The 13,045-nt window shown below is 42.8% G+C and overlaps 1 protein-coding gene across 1 annotated transcript in view; it reads right to left on the bottom strand.

Moving 5' to 3' along the window:
• Nucleotides 1-1,680: 1,680 nt before the first annotated feature.
• The window catches only part of NOP53 (NOP53 ribosome biogenesis factor), a 28,878-nt gene continuing 17,513 nt past the window's right edge, over nt 1,681-13,045 (bottom strand). Inside the window, exons 9-13 of the mRNA XM_056539654.1 lie at nt 9,234-9,409; nt 6,801-6,867; nt 6,236-6,312; nt 4,282-4,338; nt 1,681-2,167 (exon numbers count right to left, since the gene is read on the bottom strand). Coding sequence (XP_056395629.1) covers nt 2,161-2,167; nt 4,282-4,338; nt 6,236-6,312; nt 6,801-6,867; nt 9,234-9,409 — 384 coding nt within the window. The 3' untranslated portion in view covers nt 1,681-2,160. The remainder of the gene's footprint in view (nt 2,168-4,281; nt 4,339-6,235; nt 6,313-6,800; nt 6,868-9,233; nt 9,410-13,045) is intronic.

Genomic DNA, 13,045 nt, shown 5'->3' with positions numbered 1-13,045 from the left:
ACTGATTATCTCAGAGTCAGTGGGCGGATATATCCTGCCAAGAGGAGCAGAAGTTTTGTTTGTTGCCTCCTAGTGACAAGCAGCATATACCCATGGTTCCTGTGTCCCCCAATTAAAGCGATAGAGAAAAGCTTACTTTCCTACCTGCCAAGATTGCTGTTGCTACAAATAGGAAAAAAAACAAGTTATTTTGTACCTGCTCCAAAATAAATTGTATTATGGCAAATGATACCTTAACTAGCCTCCTGAATGATTTGGATAAAAGCTTTGGACGCAACTTGGCAGCTGTGGATCTCTATTTGGATAATTTACTTTAAAAAGGAGAACTTAATTGCTGGCCGCAGCGATGTCCTGCCTCGGTCAGTTATTGGCTGAACAGCAGTATGACACTCTGGGTCCAGTCGTTAATCGGGCAGCATGATTTCTGAGAGCGTATTGCGGCTGGGACATGAACATTACCAGCAGTGCTAAAAAGGTCCGCCTACCATGGAATATCCCCTTTAAATTTAAAATCTTCTGGAGAATATATAGTAGTTCCAAGCGTAAGAGCCAGCAAAGACCCCCTCTGTATGTGCACATGATCAGCCAACCAGCAAGTCAGCAATCCATAAGCATGCAATCTCCACCACAGCACAAAAAGTCAGAGGTCCAGGATAAAGTGGAAAGGCTTCCAAGTTTATTCACATCATAAATGTAATAGCGGTGCAACGTTTCGGCAAACTGCCTTTGACAAAGGCAGTTTGCCGAAACGTTGCACCGCTATCACATTTATGGTATGAATAAACTTGGAAGCCTTTCCACTTTATCCTGGACCTCTGACTTTTTGTGCTGTGGTGGAGATTGCATATATATATATATATATATATATATATATATATATATATATATATATATATATATATATATATATAAAATTTAAAATTGAAAGTGTGCAGCATCTTACCCTAATCAAAAATAAAAATAATGGACTTTTAGTAATTTTTTCCTTACTTTTTTTGCTTGTGTGACTTATTTATCAACTGGTTTCAGCCTGTTTAGAATTCTTTCACGTAAGCAATTTTTCCTCTTTTACTTTGGTAGTAGCTTTTTCTGCTCCATGTTTGAGCTGGAGTAAATTTAGTCAATTTTTAACCCTGTTGCGACTTTTTTGCGCAGTTGCGACTGCCGCAGTTAATACCCGACTACCCGTAGTCCATTTTAAAATTACTACGTAGTTAATTTTTGGAAAACTTGCTTTCCTCACTTTCCAGTGTCGCACGAAAGATTGCGTAGTCGCAGTTGCGACAATTATAGTTAAGAAAACCTGACTAAACCCGTTGATAAATGTCCATTATAGTGCTTGCACTTGACGGAACTGCTGACTGAGCTCCACATAAGAGCCCAACAGTGTGAACGAACCCCAAGTCTTTCTGGAAGTAGTTACTCTAAAAGTATACCTGTCATTTAAAAAACTTGACATGTGACAGACCTATCAAAGGTTTTGATCGGTGAGGGTCTCAACATGGAGTCCCCAACCAATCAGGAGAACAAGTGGTCTGTCTTATATCCAAATTTTATTTATTTATTTTATTTTTATTAAATGACAGGTACACTAACATCATGGTCCTTTTAATAATTTGGCAGTGTGCACTTTTCAATGATGTCTCATGCTGCATAGCAAAGAACACAAAATACTCTGAATTCCAAAATAGATATATTTATTTGCAGGGTGTAATAAAGTCCTTGTACAAAGTCAAAGGCATTAATGTCCAATGTACAACCAAGGAGAAGCAGCCCGACTCCAACCAGCTTGTAGGTCATGGCACTTTCATGATCTTGCAATTCTCTTTGTGTCATCTTATGACATACAGTAACCCCCACACCACTCAGGGGAAAAATTGCTTGCCGCGTGAGAAGAGACTGTACGGGGAAACCGGCCTCTGGTTTAGAAGCTCTATGTCAGGTTCTGCTACCAAACATCCAGCAGACAGATGAAATAACTCAATCGGGATAAACTTGGAAAGTGCTGACCGTGACCTGATGAATCCTCCTAATCATATAGCCATTAGCAGGCTGCTAGTAAAAGGTCTTCAGAAGATGCCATGTCACTCAGCAACAGTCAGGCTCTAAACAGACCGCTAAAGTATAGATCCAGCCATGGATGGGAAGCCCACGTCCAAATCAGGCCCTGTGGTTATTTAAAAAAAAAAAAATAAATAGTAAAAATTATATCTACAAAATTCTAAGGGTAAACCTAGACCAGTGAATCTCCAGCTGTTGCAAAACTACAATTCCCAGCATGCCCGGGCATGCTGGGAGTTAAAGTTTTGCAACTGCGAGGAACACATGTTGGGAAACATTGACTCCAGACACCAAGTCTTAAAGTGGTAATTTTTAGGCTGCAATCAGAACAAAATCCTTATATGCAGCACTGCAGGTTTAAAACAGTCCAACAAGGACATTTACATGGAATTTAATTTTCAGACTTTGCATTAAAAAGGAGATAAATAACATGGAAAAAAACAAAAATAAATGTATCCCCTATAGTCAGCCACCAATTGTGCAAGTTCTCCATATTAAAAATATGAGGCCTGTAATTTTCATCATAGGTATACCTCAACTGCGAGAAACATAATGAGAAAAAAAATAAATCACGTTGATTTTTAAAGAATTTGCAAATGATGGTGGAAAATAAGTTATCACCTACAAACAAGCAGGATTTCTGGCTCTCACAGACCTGTAACAACTTCTTTAAGAGTCTCCTCAGTCCTCCACTCGTTACCTGTATTAAGGTCTCCTGTCTGAACTTGTTATCAGTATAAAAGACACCTGTCCACAACCTCAAAACAGTCACACTCCACTATGGCCAAGACCAAAGAGCTGTCGAATGATATGAAACAAAATTATAAACCTGGGCTAGGAAGACTGAATCAGCAATAGACAAGCAGCTTGGTGTGAAAGAATCAACTGTGGGACCAATTAGAAAATGGAAGACATACAAGACCACTAATACCCCTCGATATGAGTCTCCACGCAAGATCTCACCCCGTGGTATCAAAATGGTCACAAGAACGGTGAGCAAAAATCCCAGAACCACACAGTGGGACCTAGTGAATGACCTGCAGAGAGCTGGGACCAAAGTAACAACGGCTACCATCAGTAACACTACGCCATCAGGGACTCAAATCTTGCAGTGCCAGGCATGTCCCCCTGCTTAAGCCAGTACATGTCCGGGCCCGTCTGAAGTTTGCAAGAGAGCATTTGGAGAATGTCATATGGTCAGATGAAACCAAAGTAGAACTTTTGGGTAAAAAAACTCAACTCGTCGTGTTTGGAGGAGACAGAATGCTTAGTTACATCCAAAGAACACGATATCTACTGTGAAGCATGGGGGGTGGAAACATCGTCCGACATTTATCATTGTCTTTAGACTGTCTAGAAAAAGGCACAAGGGGTGCAAGTAGGGTTTATTTGCGCCTTTTTTTCTCATTATGTCTCATAGTTGAGGTATACCTATGATGAAAATTGCAAGCCTCTCCTCTAAGGCTGGGTCCACACTACCTTTTTGTCCCATACGGGAGCGCATACGGCAGGGGCGAGCTAAAAGCTCGCGCTCCCGTATGTGACCGTATGCGCTCCTGTATGCCATTCACTTCAATGAGCCGACCGGAGTGAAACGTTCGGTCCGGTCGGCTCATTTTTGTGCCGTATGCGCTTTTACAACTGGACCTAAAACCGTGGTTGACCACAGTTTTAGGTCCGGTTGTAAAAGCGCATACGGCGCAAAAATGAGCCGACCGGACCGAACGTTTCACTCCGGTCGGCTCATTGAAGTGAATGGCATACCGGAGCGCATACGGTCACATACGGGAGCGCGAGCTTTTAGCTCGCCCCTGCCGTATGCGCTCCCGTATGGGACAAAACGTAGTGTGGACCCAGTCTAAGTGGGAGAATTTGGTGGCTGGCCATACTTTTTTGCCCCACTGTATGGAGGGGCGTGGCAGCCCCCGCTTTATGCAGGGGTTGTGATGTGCTGCTTACAGGGACCCATCCCGCCCCAGATCGAAAACTTATCCCCTAACCTCTGGAAAGGGGATACATTTTTCCCCCATGGTACTTTAAGTTATATCAGGTCCCTCACACACAAGATATAGAAATGCAGATGTGTTAACCAGGTGGCATTTGTGAGGATAGATTGAGCCTTATAGACAGGGAGTGGTGTATATTGTGAACTCTGTACAGCACTGGGGAATATGTTGGTGCTATATGAAAGACATTTATCAAAATCCTCCAGTAACTTACGAGATTTCCCGGAATGCTCGTTTCTCCACATATTTGACCTTTAGTTTTCTCTTGAATCTGTAAAGATTAAAAAAAAATAAAAAAAACACACGACAGGTCAGCTCTCTAGTAACAAGAAATTAACATTTTGTATTCTCTAAAAATATTCAGTTTCCCCATCTTCTTTCTCTGTCAATTCCACTACTGGTTTTGGTAAATAAAAAAACCACCACACACTTAACTATATGAACATGCCCCATATGCCAAAAATTGAAAGTTCTTGTCCTGCTGGAAAAAAAAAACTAAACAGCCACCCTTTTACAAGAAATATTTTTGGGGCATGTGGGATTTTACTAATTTACACTGCAGTAAAAAGGACATGTTAACTTTATACTGTTAAAATTTTTCTGGTCCTTAAGGGGTTAAAGAACAATTTTTTTCTCTATTTTTGTTTTTTCCTCCTCGCCTTCTAAAAATCATAACTTATATTTCCAGCCACAGACCTATATGAGGGCTTGTTTTTTGCGTCACCAATTGTACTTTGTAATGACATCACTTATTTTACCATAAAATGTACTGTGCAACCAAAAAAATGAAACCACAAAAATGAAAAGAAAACCACAATTTAGCAAGTTTTAGAAGGTTTTGTTTTCACTCTGTACACTTTCCGGTAGAAATGACATGTTTCCTTTATTCTGTGGGTCAATACGATTAAAATGATACCCATGATTATATGCTTTTCTATAATTGTACCGCTAAAAAAAAAAAATATACATTTTAACAAAATTTGTATGTTTGAAATGGCCCTATTTTGACCACCTATAACTTTCACATTTTTCCTGTGTGGGGAGATATGAGGGCTCATTTTTTGCTCCGTGATCTGTAGTTTTTATCAGTACCACTTTCGCTTAGGTTTTACTTTTTATAAAAAAAATTTGGGGGAATAAAATGTGACAAAAAAAGCAGCAATTTTGGACACTAAAATTTTTTTACATTTACGCCGTTCACTGTATGGGATAACAATATATTTGAATAGTTCAGACTTTTACGCACGTGGCGATACCAAATATGTGTATTACATTTTTTTTAACGCTTTTTGGGGGTAAAATGGGAAAAACTGACGTTTCTTTATTGGAGAGGGGATTTTTCACATTTTTTAAACTTTACTTACCTTTTTTTCTCCGATCATCCAAAGTACCGCACTGCCGCGATCTGTATTGACACCACATCCGAGTGGTTAATGGCGGACATCCATGATTGCGGATGTCCGCCATTACCGGTGGGTCCCTGGCTGCTGATAGCTGCTGATTATGGCGTTAAGTACCACGTCACCATGACGTACATTTACGTCCATTGTCATTAAGGGGTTAAAAAAAAAATAGCTTTGCAGTGCCATATTCTGACCCAACTATGACACTGTGGGGGTTCTTTACGCAATATTAACAATCACCTCGAATTTAGTCTGTCGGCCGCTGCATTGATCAGCCTCGCCCTTGGAAGGGGGACCCGTAAGTCTCTTGTCTACAATATTCTGACCCATATCTTAATTACTGATCCAATTATGACACTGTGGGGGTTCTTTGTTGTACACTAAAATGATGAAACTAAAAACAGCTCACCTTCCAAAACAAACTGCCTTTTGGGATTTTTTGATTATCCGTTATCGCCCGTTATTCATAACTGACGTTTGTGACAGGATAAAAAAAAACGTTACATGCACAAATTTTTCTCCTGTCACAAATAACGTCCGATATTCATAATGGGCTATAGCTGAATCAAAAAAGCCCAAAGACTTGAATGGGATTTTGTCACAGCCGTTTAAGGGGTTTAACTGGTCTTTAAAATGAAGCAACATATAGCGTGAAAGGAGCCTTAATTTTTAAAAATGTTAACACCTGGTTTGTGGGACACATATGTGATGATTACTACTGCTGGCATTATATACATTAGGCAATAAACACCCCTCAGCACTTACTTTGCACGCTCCCTTGGTTCGATGAGGTTCCTCTTCTGGAAGCTCTTAAACCTGTCTTTGATAACGCTCCCCTCCGGCTGTAAGCAGACAACGTTGTCGTTATTCTAGTAGTTTGTCAAGTGCTCAAAAAAGATAGATCTGTTCCTAAACTCCCTTTTCCTTAAACCACCAGCAAGGTTTAACCCTTTATTTTTTCCAACCATTGTGCCTTCAGCTGTTGCAAAACTACAACACCTAGCATGCACGAACAGCCAAAGGCTGTCCGGGCATGCTGAGTGTTTTGCAACAGCTGGAGGCACCGTGTCGTGGTTAACCCTCCTCTATTTGAATCTTGTACATGTCCTATAAGAAGTGAATTTTAAAAGTGACAGAAGGCTACCTGGCCATGCAAAGCAGTTGTAGTTCCAGGCATAGGGGAAGCTGTACTTTGCCACAGCTGGAAGCACCCAGATTAAAAAAGGGTACTCTGGTGGAACAGTTGACATCACCACTGGGCGGGGGCTAAGGGGTTAATGTGATTTAACTGGACAGTGGTCTATGAAACCTGAGTAGAGGGAAATTTTACCTTCAATTTCCTCAGAGAGTCTGTTAGCTCTTCACTTAGCTTGAGATCCACGTCGGGCTCCTGATACCTTGAAATAAAAGAGCGATAGATACACAAAGTCTCCACAGTTAATCAAATACACAGGTTTGTAATAAGAAAAACAATTAGATTGCTAACAAGAGATCGCCTTTTGTGTAACTCAGTCCTCTGCCCTCAGGCCCCAAAATAGGTTAACACACCCAGTTCCAGGGCACCCAGGTTGGCATCACATTTCCAGCAAAGCTGAAAATTCTCGCAGCGCAAGGATGTGTCTCATCACAGGGCAGAGTTCTGAATCTAAAGCATTAAAGTCTTTGTCCACAAGTCACATTTTACCCACAAGTCTACGGCGAAAGGGAGAAAAAAAAATTATGCGACAAAAATCGAAGAAAACACCATTTTGTAACTTTTGGGGGCTTCCGTTTCTACACAGTACATTTTTCAGTAAAAATTACACCTTATTATTCTGTAGGTCCATACGGTTAAAATGATATCCTACTTATATAGGTTGGATTTTGTCGGACTTCTGGAAAAAATCACAACTACATGCAGGAAAATTTATACGTCTAAAATTGTCATCTTCTGACCCCTATAACTTTTTTATTTTTCCGCGTACAGGGCGGTATGAGGGCTCATTTTTGCGCTGTGATCTGAAGTTTTTGTATTGATCGGACTTTTTGATTGCTTTTTATTCATTTTCTCACGACCAAAAATACGCCATTTTGGACTTTGGATTTTTTGCACGTACGCCATTGACCATGCGGTTTAATTAACAATATATTTTTATTTCTGCAAGTGGCGATACCACGTGTCTATTTTTATTTCCTTTTTTTTAAATGGGAAGGGGGGGGGGGGGTGATTCAAAGCTTTATTAGGGAAGGGGGTTAAATGATCTGTATTAACTTTTTTTCCCCACTTTTTTTGCAGTGTTTTAGCTCCCATAGGGACCTATAATACTGCACACACTGATCTTTTACATTGATCACTGGTTCTGACGCTTGGCTGCTCATGCCTGGATTTCAGGCACTGAGCAGTCATTCGGTGATCGGACACCAGGAGCCAGGTAGGGACCCTCCTCGTGTCCCACAGCTGTTCAGGATGCCGCTATTTAGCCGCAGCGATCCAGAACAGCCCCGAGCTAACCGGCAGCAGCTTAGTTTCACTTTAGACGCGGCAATCAACTTTGAACGCCACGTCTAAAGGGTTAATAGCGCGCAGCACCGCGATCAGTGCCATGCGCTATTAGCCACGGGTCCCGGCCGTTGCTAGGTGCCGGGCCCGACCCACTATGGACACAGGGCCCCGCCCTGGTCCCTGCATTATAGTAAAGGAGAGTACTCAGGACGTACCGGTACGTCCTTTGTCCTTAAGTGGTTAAAGGTGTATTCTGGGCAAAAACATCTTATCCCCTATCCGAAGGTTTCCTAAACTGGAGACACAGCCCTGCATGGAATACGGGTGCTGCAGGGAGATCGCCGCGGGCCCTCCCTGCGATCTGACATCTTATCCCCTATCCTTTGGATAGGGGATAAAATGTTTTTGCCCGGAATACCCCTTTAACATAGCAATGATCAGTGTTATCAGCGGTCGATTGCTCAAGCCTGGATTTCAGGTTTGGAGCAATCAATCGCGATCGGACGCCCAGGAGGCAGGTAAGGCACTATTCTGCTGCATCCTAGCTGATCGGGACATCGCGATGGTCCCGATCAGCCCGACTGAGCTGCTGGGAGTGTAATTTTGTTACTTTAGACACGGTGATCAACTTTAAATGCCGCATCTAAAGGGTAAATAGTGTACGGCATAACGATTGGTGCCGCACACTATTAGTCCAGGGTCCCGGCGTGAACCCTGCATCATAGTCCGGGCTCAGAGCATACAGGTATGCCCTGCGTCCTTAAGAGGTTAAATTGGACTGAGCTGAAATTCCAGGCACTGTCTCTATGAAGAGCAGGTTTGTGTTTCCTGGTAAACAAAGGGGATGCAGCACTTGGAGTACAGTGACTATGGAGAGGAGGACCGTCACCTTTAGAAGTAATGATCATGTGTTGCAGATTTTCCCTACCTGCAACAAATCCGCAGCGTATGTGCGGCATGTAAATAAACCCCTAGTCTTGATCAGGATATTTCACTCTTCAAAATACAGCTTTACCTAAAGACATTAACTGAAACGGAGGATGAAACAGGTCACTATACTACAATATATCCTTGAATAGAGAAAGTCCGTTAGTCCAGCACTGTACTTTATATGCGTGTATATTTAAAAATGAATCCCTGTGCAGGAGCTATCTGGGTGCTGTGCTAAATCCAATAAGACAAATAACTCTCTGACAATTTATGTAGAAAGACGTAAAGGATAGCACTCACCATGGTGTTCCGAGTGCTATCCTTAACGTCTTTCTACATGAATACACTCACTTTAGCCGACCCAGTCTCTTCGGTTGTAGGGCCTTTGCTTTTCGTTTCTCCTCCCGCAGCCTCTTGCGTTTTAAGAGCTCTTCTTGTCTAGACTTCAGAGATGTCTGGATGGATTTCAACTGGAACAGGCTCTGTCGCCGCAGTCTCTCTGTTTTCTCAGCTTCTAGACGAGTTTTCTATGAAATAGGCAATGATAAGATGTCTGAGCAGGAAATTGACCACAGCAAACAAACAAAAAAAAAAAATAAAAAATAAGTGCACAGTTGTTCATACAGATCATTTTAAAGGGGTTCTCCACTGCCCTGTCTTCCGGAGCTCCGCGTGCAGCGCCCGGAAGTTTAGTATTGCGGACGCTGTGTGCGGGCTTCCGAGTTCAAAGCCGCCCCCTCGTGACGTCACGCCTGCCCCCTCAACGAAAGTCTATGTGAAAGGGGTGTGACAGCGGTTGCACCCCCTTCCCATAGACTTTCGTTGAGGGGGCGGCCTCGAACACGTAAGCCCGCACACAGCGTCCGGAATGCTAAACTTCCGGGCGCTGCGCGCGGAGCTCCGGAAGACAGGGCAGTGGAGAACCCCTTTAAGAAGATGGTCACTAGGACTGCATCAGAAAATATAGCTGCAGTTATAAGTACAGCACCTTCTATGTCAGCGGGAGACACTGGGTGGTCTTCAGAGAAAGACAACACTGTACAGTGCAGACAGCAGCCCCTGCAATGTTATTTCAAGCTGGTTATAAATGTTCAACCTGTATGACAGTGTTTCCCAACCAGGGTGCCTCCAGCTGTTGCAAAACTACAACTCCCAGCATGCCTGGACAGCCGAAGGCTGTCCGGGCATGCTGGGAGTTGTAGTTTTGCAACAGCTGGAGGCACCCTGGTTGGGAAAACACTGCTCTATAACAACCCTACCTTATACAGCTTTACTAAAAAATGGTACCAAGCTACAGGAGACTACAGTATTCTACCCTCAGACCCCAGGGATGGAAAACAGACCATAACCCCAAGGCACCCAAAGTTTGCATCACATTCACTGCATGCAATGCAGAAAATGCTCACAGCGCAAGGATGGGTCTCATCACAGGGTGGAAAGACATGGAGCCTTCAGTTCGGGTCATTAGACCTCTTGCCTGTAATATAGGACCATCTATCACAGGTAGCCTGTATACAGCCTGAAATGGCTGATAACTACATTTTGTTATACATTTAAATGAAGGCTGCAGAAAAATACTATATACAAGTTCTATAAAGGCCATAAAAATAATGCTTCTCATCTACGTACAGAATAGGTCATCATAGTCACCTGAAACGACAGGTACACATTAAAGGGTAGGGTCACAAGTGCCATATTGTGCTTCTGGGTAAATTTTCCTACCTACTGAAGTCAATAGGTAGCGAAAGATACACAGGAAAATATGGCACGTGTGACCCTACCCTAAGTGTTGAGGAAAAAAAAAAAATTACTCTTAAGTAGAGATGAGCGAACTTACAGTAAATTCGATTCATCACAAACTTCTCGGCTCGGCAGTTGCTGACTTTTCCTGCGTAAATTAGTTCAGCTTTCCGGTGCTCCGGTGGGCTGGAAAAGGTGGATACATTCCTAGGAAAGAGTCTCCTAGGTCTGTATCCACCTTTTCCAGCCCACCGGAGCACCGGAAAGCTGAACTAATTTACGCAGGAAAAGTCAGCAACTGCCGAGCCGAGCAGTTCGTGACGAATCGAATTTACTGTAAGTTCGCTCATCTCTATTAATAAGGAAAGTTCTGCAATTTTACAATATACTTTTTATACCAATTCTTCAATTTTTTATATCTGCGCTGCAGTCATTGAATGGAAACCTTAATTCTTCTATAAACGCAAGATGAGAATCAATTCAGGTAAGAACCAGTTTAGGTCATGTGACACTCATGTTAGGGTGTGTATTCACACATGCAAATTAGTTGCAAATTATGTTTGTACCACATCAGGTTACACCAAATCTTTAAATACACAGATTTATCAAACTGTGTGAGAGAAAAAGAGGAGAGAGATTTTCCCACAACAACCAATCACAGCTCAGCTTTCACTTTACCACAGCTCGTTAGCTGAGCAGTGATTGGTTGTTGTGGAAAAATCTCTTCACTTTCTCACACAGTTCGATAAATCTGGGCCAATGTGATTTACAGCTTGGAAAAACCATTAAAAAGGAGAACTGCAGCGCAACACTTCACTTCCCGCGCTGCAAAAACGTTAAAAGAAAAAAAAAAAAACATTGACTCACCTGCCTACGGTTCCCCGTTGTGTCCTCCAGTGCTGCTCTGCTTCCTCGGCTTGGATCACCACACTGCAGTCAGCTGTCTTGTAAGGAGCCCGGGCAGCAGGGAGAAGGTGGGGCCCCGGACTCCTTACATGACTGCGCTCAGCCCATCACCGGCCAAAGCGGGACATCGTTGCGTCCAGTGATACGCCAACTGCAGTGTGAAGAATCCAGCCCAAGAAGCTTGGAGCAGCGCAGTACCAGAGGAACGGGATGCAGATATTGGCGCAACTGGGGAAGGAGAGTTAATGTTTGTTTTTTAGTTTTTTGCAGCCCGGGCACTGGGGAAGTGAGAAGTGTTTGAGCCGCAGTTCTCCTTTAACCTTTCTAATATACAGTGGTCCCTCAAGTTACAATATTAATTGGTTCCAGGACGACCATTGTATGTTGAATCCATTGTATGTTCAGACCATAACTCTATGGAAACCTGGTAATTGGTTCTGAAGCCACCAAAATGTCATCCAAAAATAGGAAAAAGTGAGGATTAAAGATAAATAAGTAGATAACTAATATAGATAAAGCAAATCCATACATATAAAAGTAAGAAAGATCTGCTGGGAGCTGTAATCACTGTCTATGTCAGTGTCAGCCAACGGCTGTCCGGGCATGCTGGGAGTTGTAGTTTTGCAAAAGCTGGAGGCTCCCTGGTTGGGAAACACTGGTTTATATAGAGGACAGGAGCTTCTTCAGGGTCCTATACAGTACACCCAGTGTCCCAAATGGAGCCGCCCTTACTTGGTGTCCAAAGGAGCAGCTAACCCTGGCACAGGTAAGGAGTACAGAACATGTAATACCTTCCTGTACTGTAGGGGGCGCTACCAGACACCAGTCAGTGCATACACTTCAGTAATACAGGTGATTTACCAGTAAAATGCCCATTCTGATTGGTCAGTTCCTCCACTTGTGAAATGTCTCACAGATCTGGACTGTCTGTACATTGTATGTCGAGTCTGGTTTCAAGTTACAATGGTCCAGAAAATACCATTGTATGCTGAAATTATTGTATGTTGAGGCATCACTGTACTGTTCTTCATTAAAAAAAACTGAACACAATCATGTTTGGCTGAAGCACAGGCAGAGACAACCCAGTTAGTAACAGCAGAGCAAGCACTCCTCTGTGCTCACTCCTGTCCTGTCCAACAGACTCCTGTCTGAAAACAGGGGAGGGGGTTAGAGCAGCCTGAAGGGATTGGATGAGGAGACACGTGAAAACACATGGAAAGGGGGGGTGCTCAGTGCTTGATGGATGTCAGAATGAGGGAGCAGCAGAACAGGGGGATTTGTGAGCCAAACACAGAAGGTAGACGCAAAGACATGTAAAGAATCTGCATGACCTAGTAAGAAATATATAAGCATTTTTTCCCGTTAGTTTGCCTACAGTGCTCCCAGGTTAATCTCTGCTGTTTACCAGGGCGCTTCCTTCCAGTCCCAAAAAACGTCTTCAGGCCTGTTGTGCATGTATCATGACCTGATTTCTATGGTTTTGTTTTCTAGTGTGTTTTTTTTTTTGCGCAATTTAT

The sequence above is a fragment of the Hyla sarda genome, chromosome 9, assembly GCF_029499605.1.
Source record: "Hyla sarda isolate aHylSar1 chromosome 9, aHylSar1.hap1, whole genome shotgun sequence".
In the NCBI taxonomy this organism is placed as follows: Eukaryota; Metazoa; Chordata; class Amphibia; order Anura; family Hylidae; genus Hyla; species Hyla sarda.
Note: the sequence above shows the minus strand (reverse complement) of the source record. Positions and strands in the feature narration are given on the sequence as shown.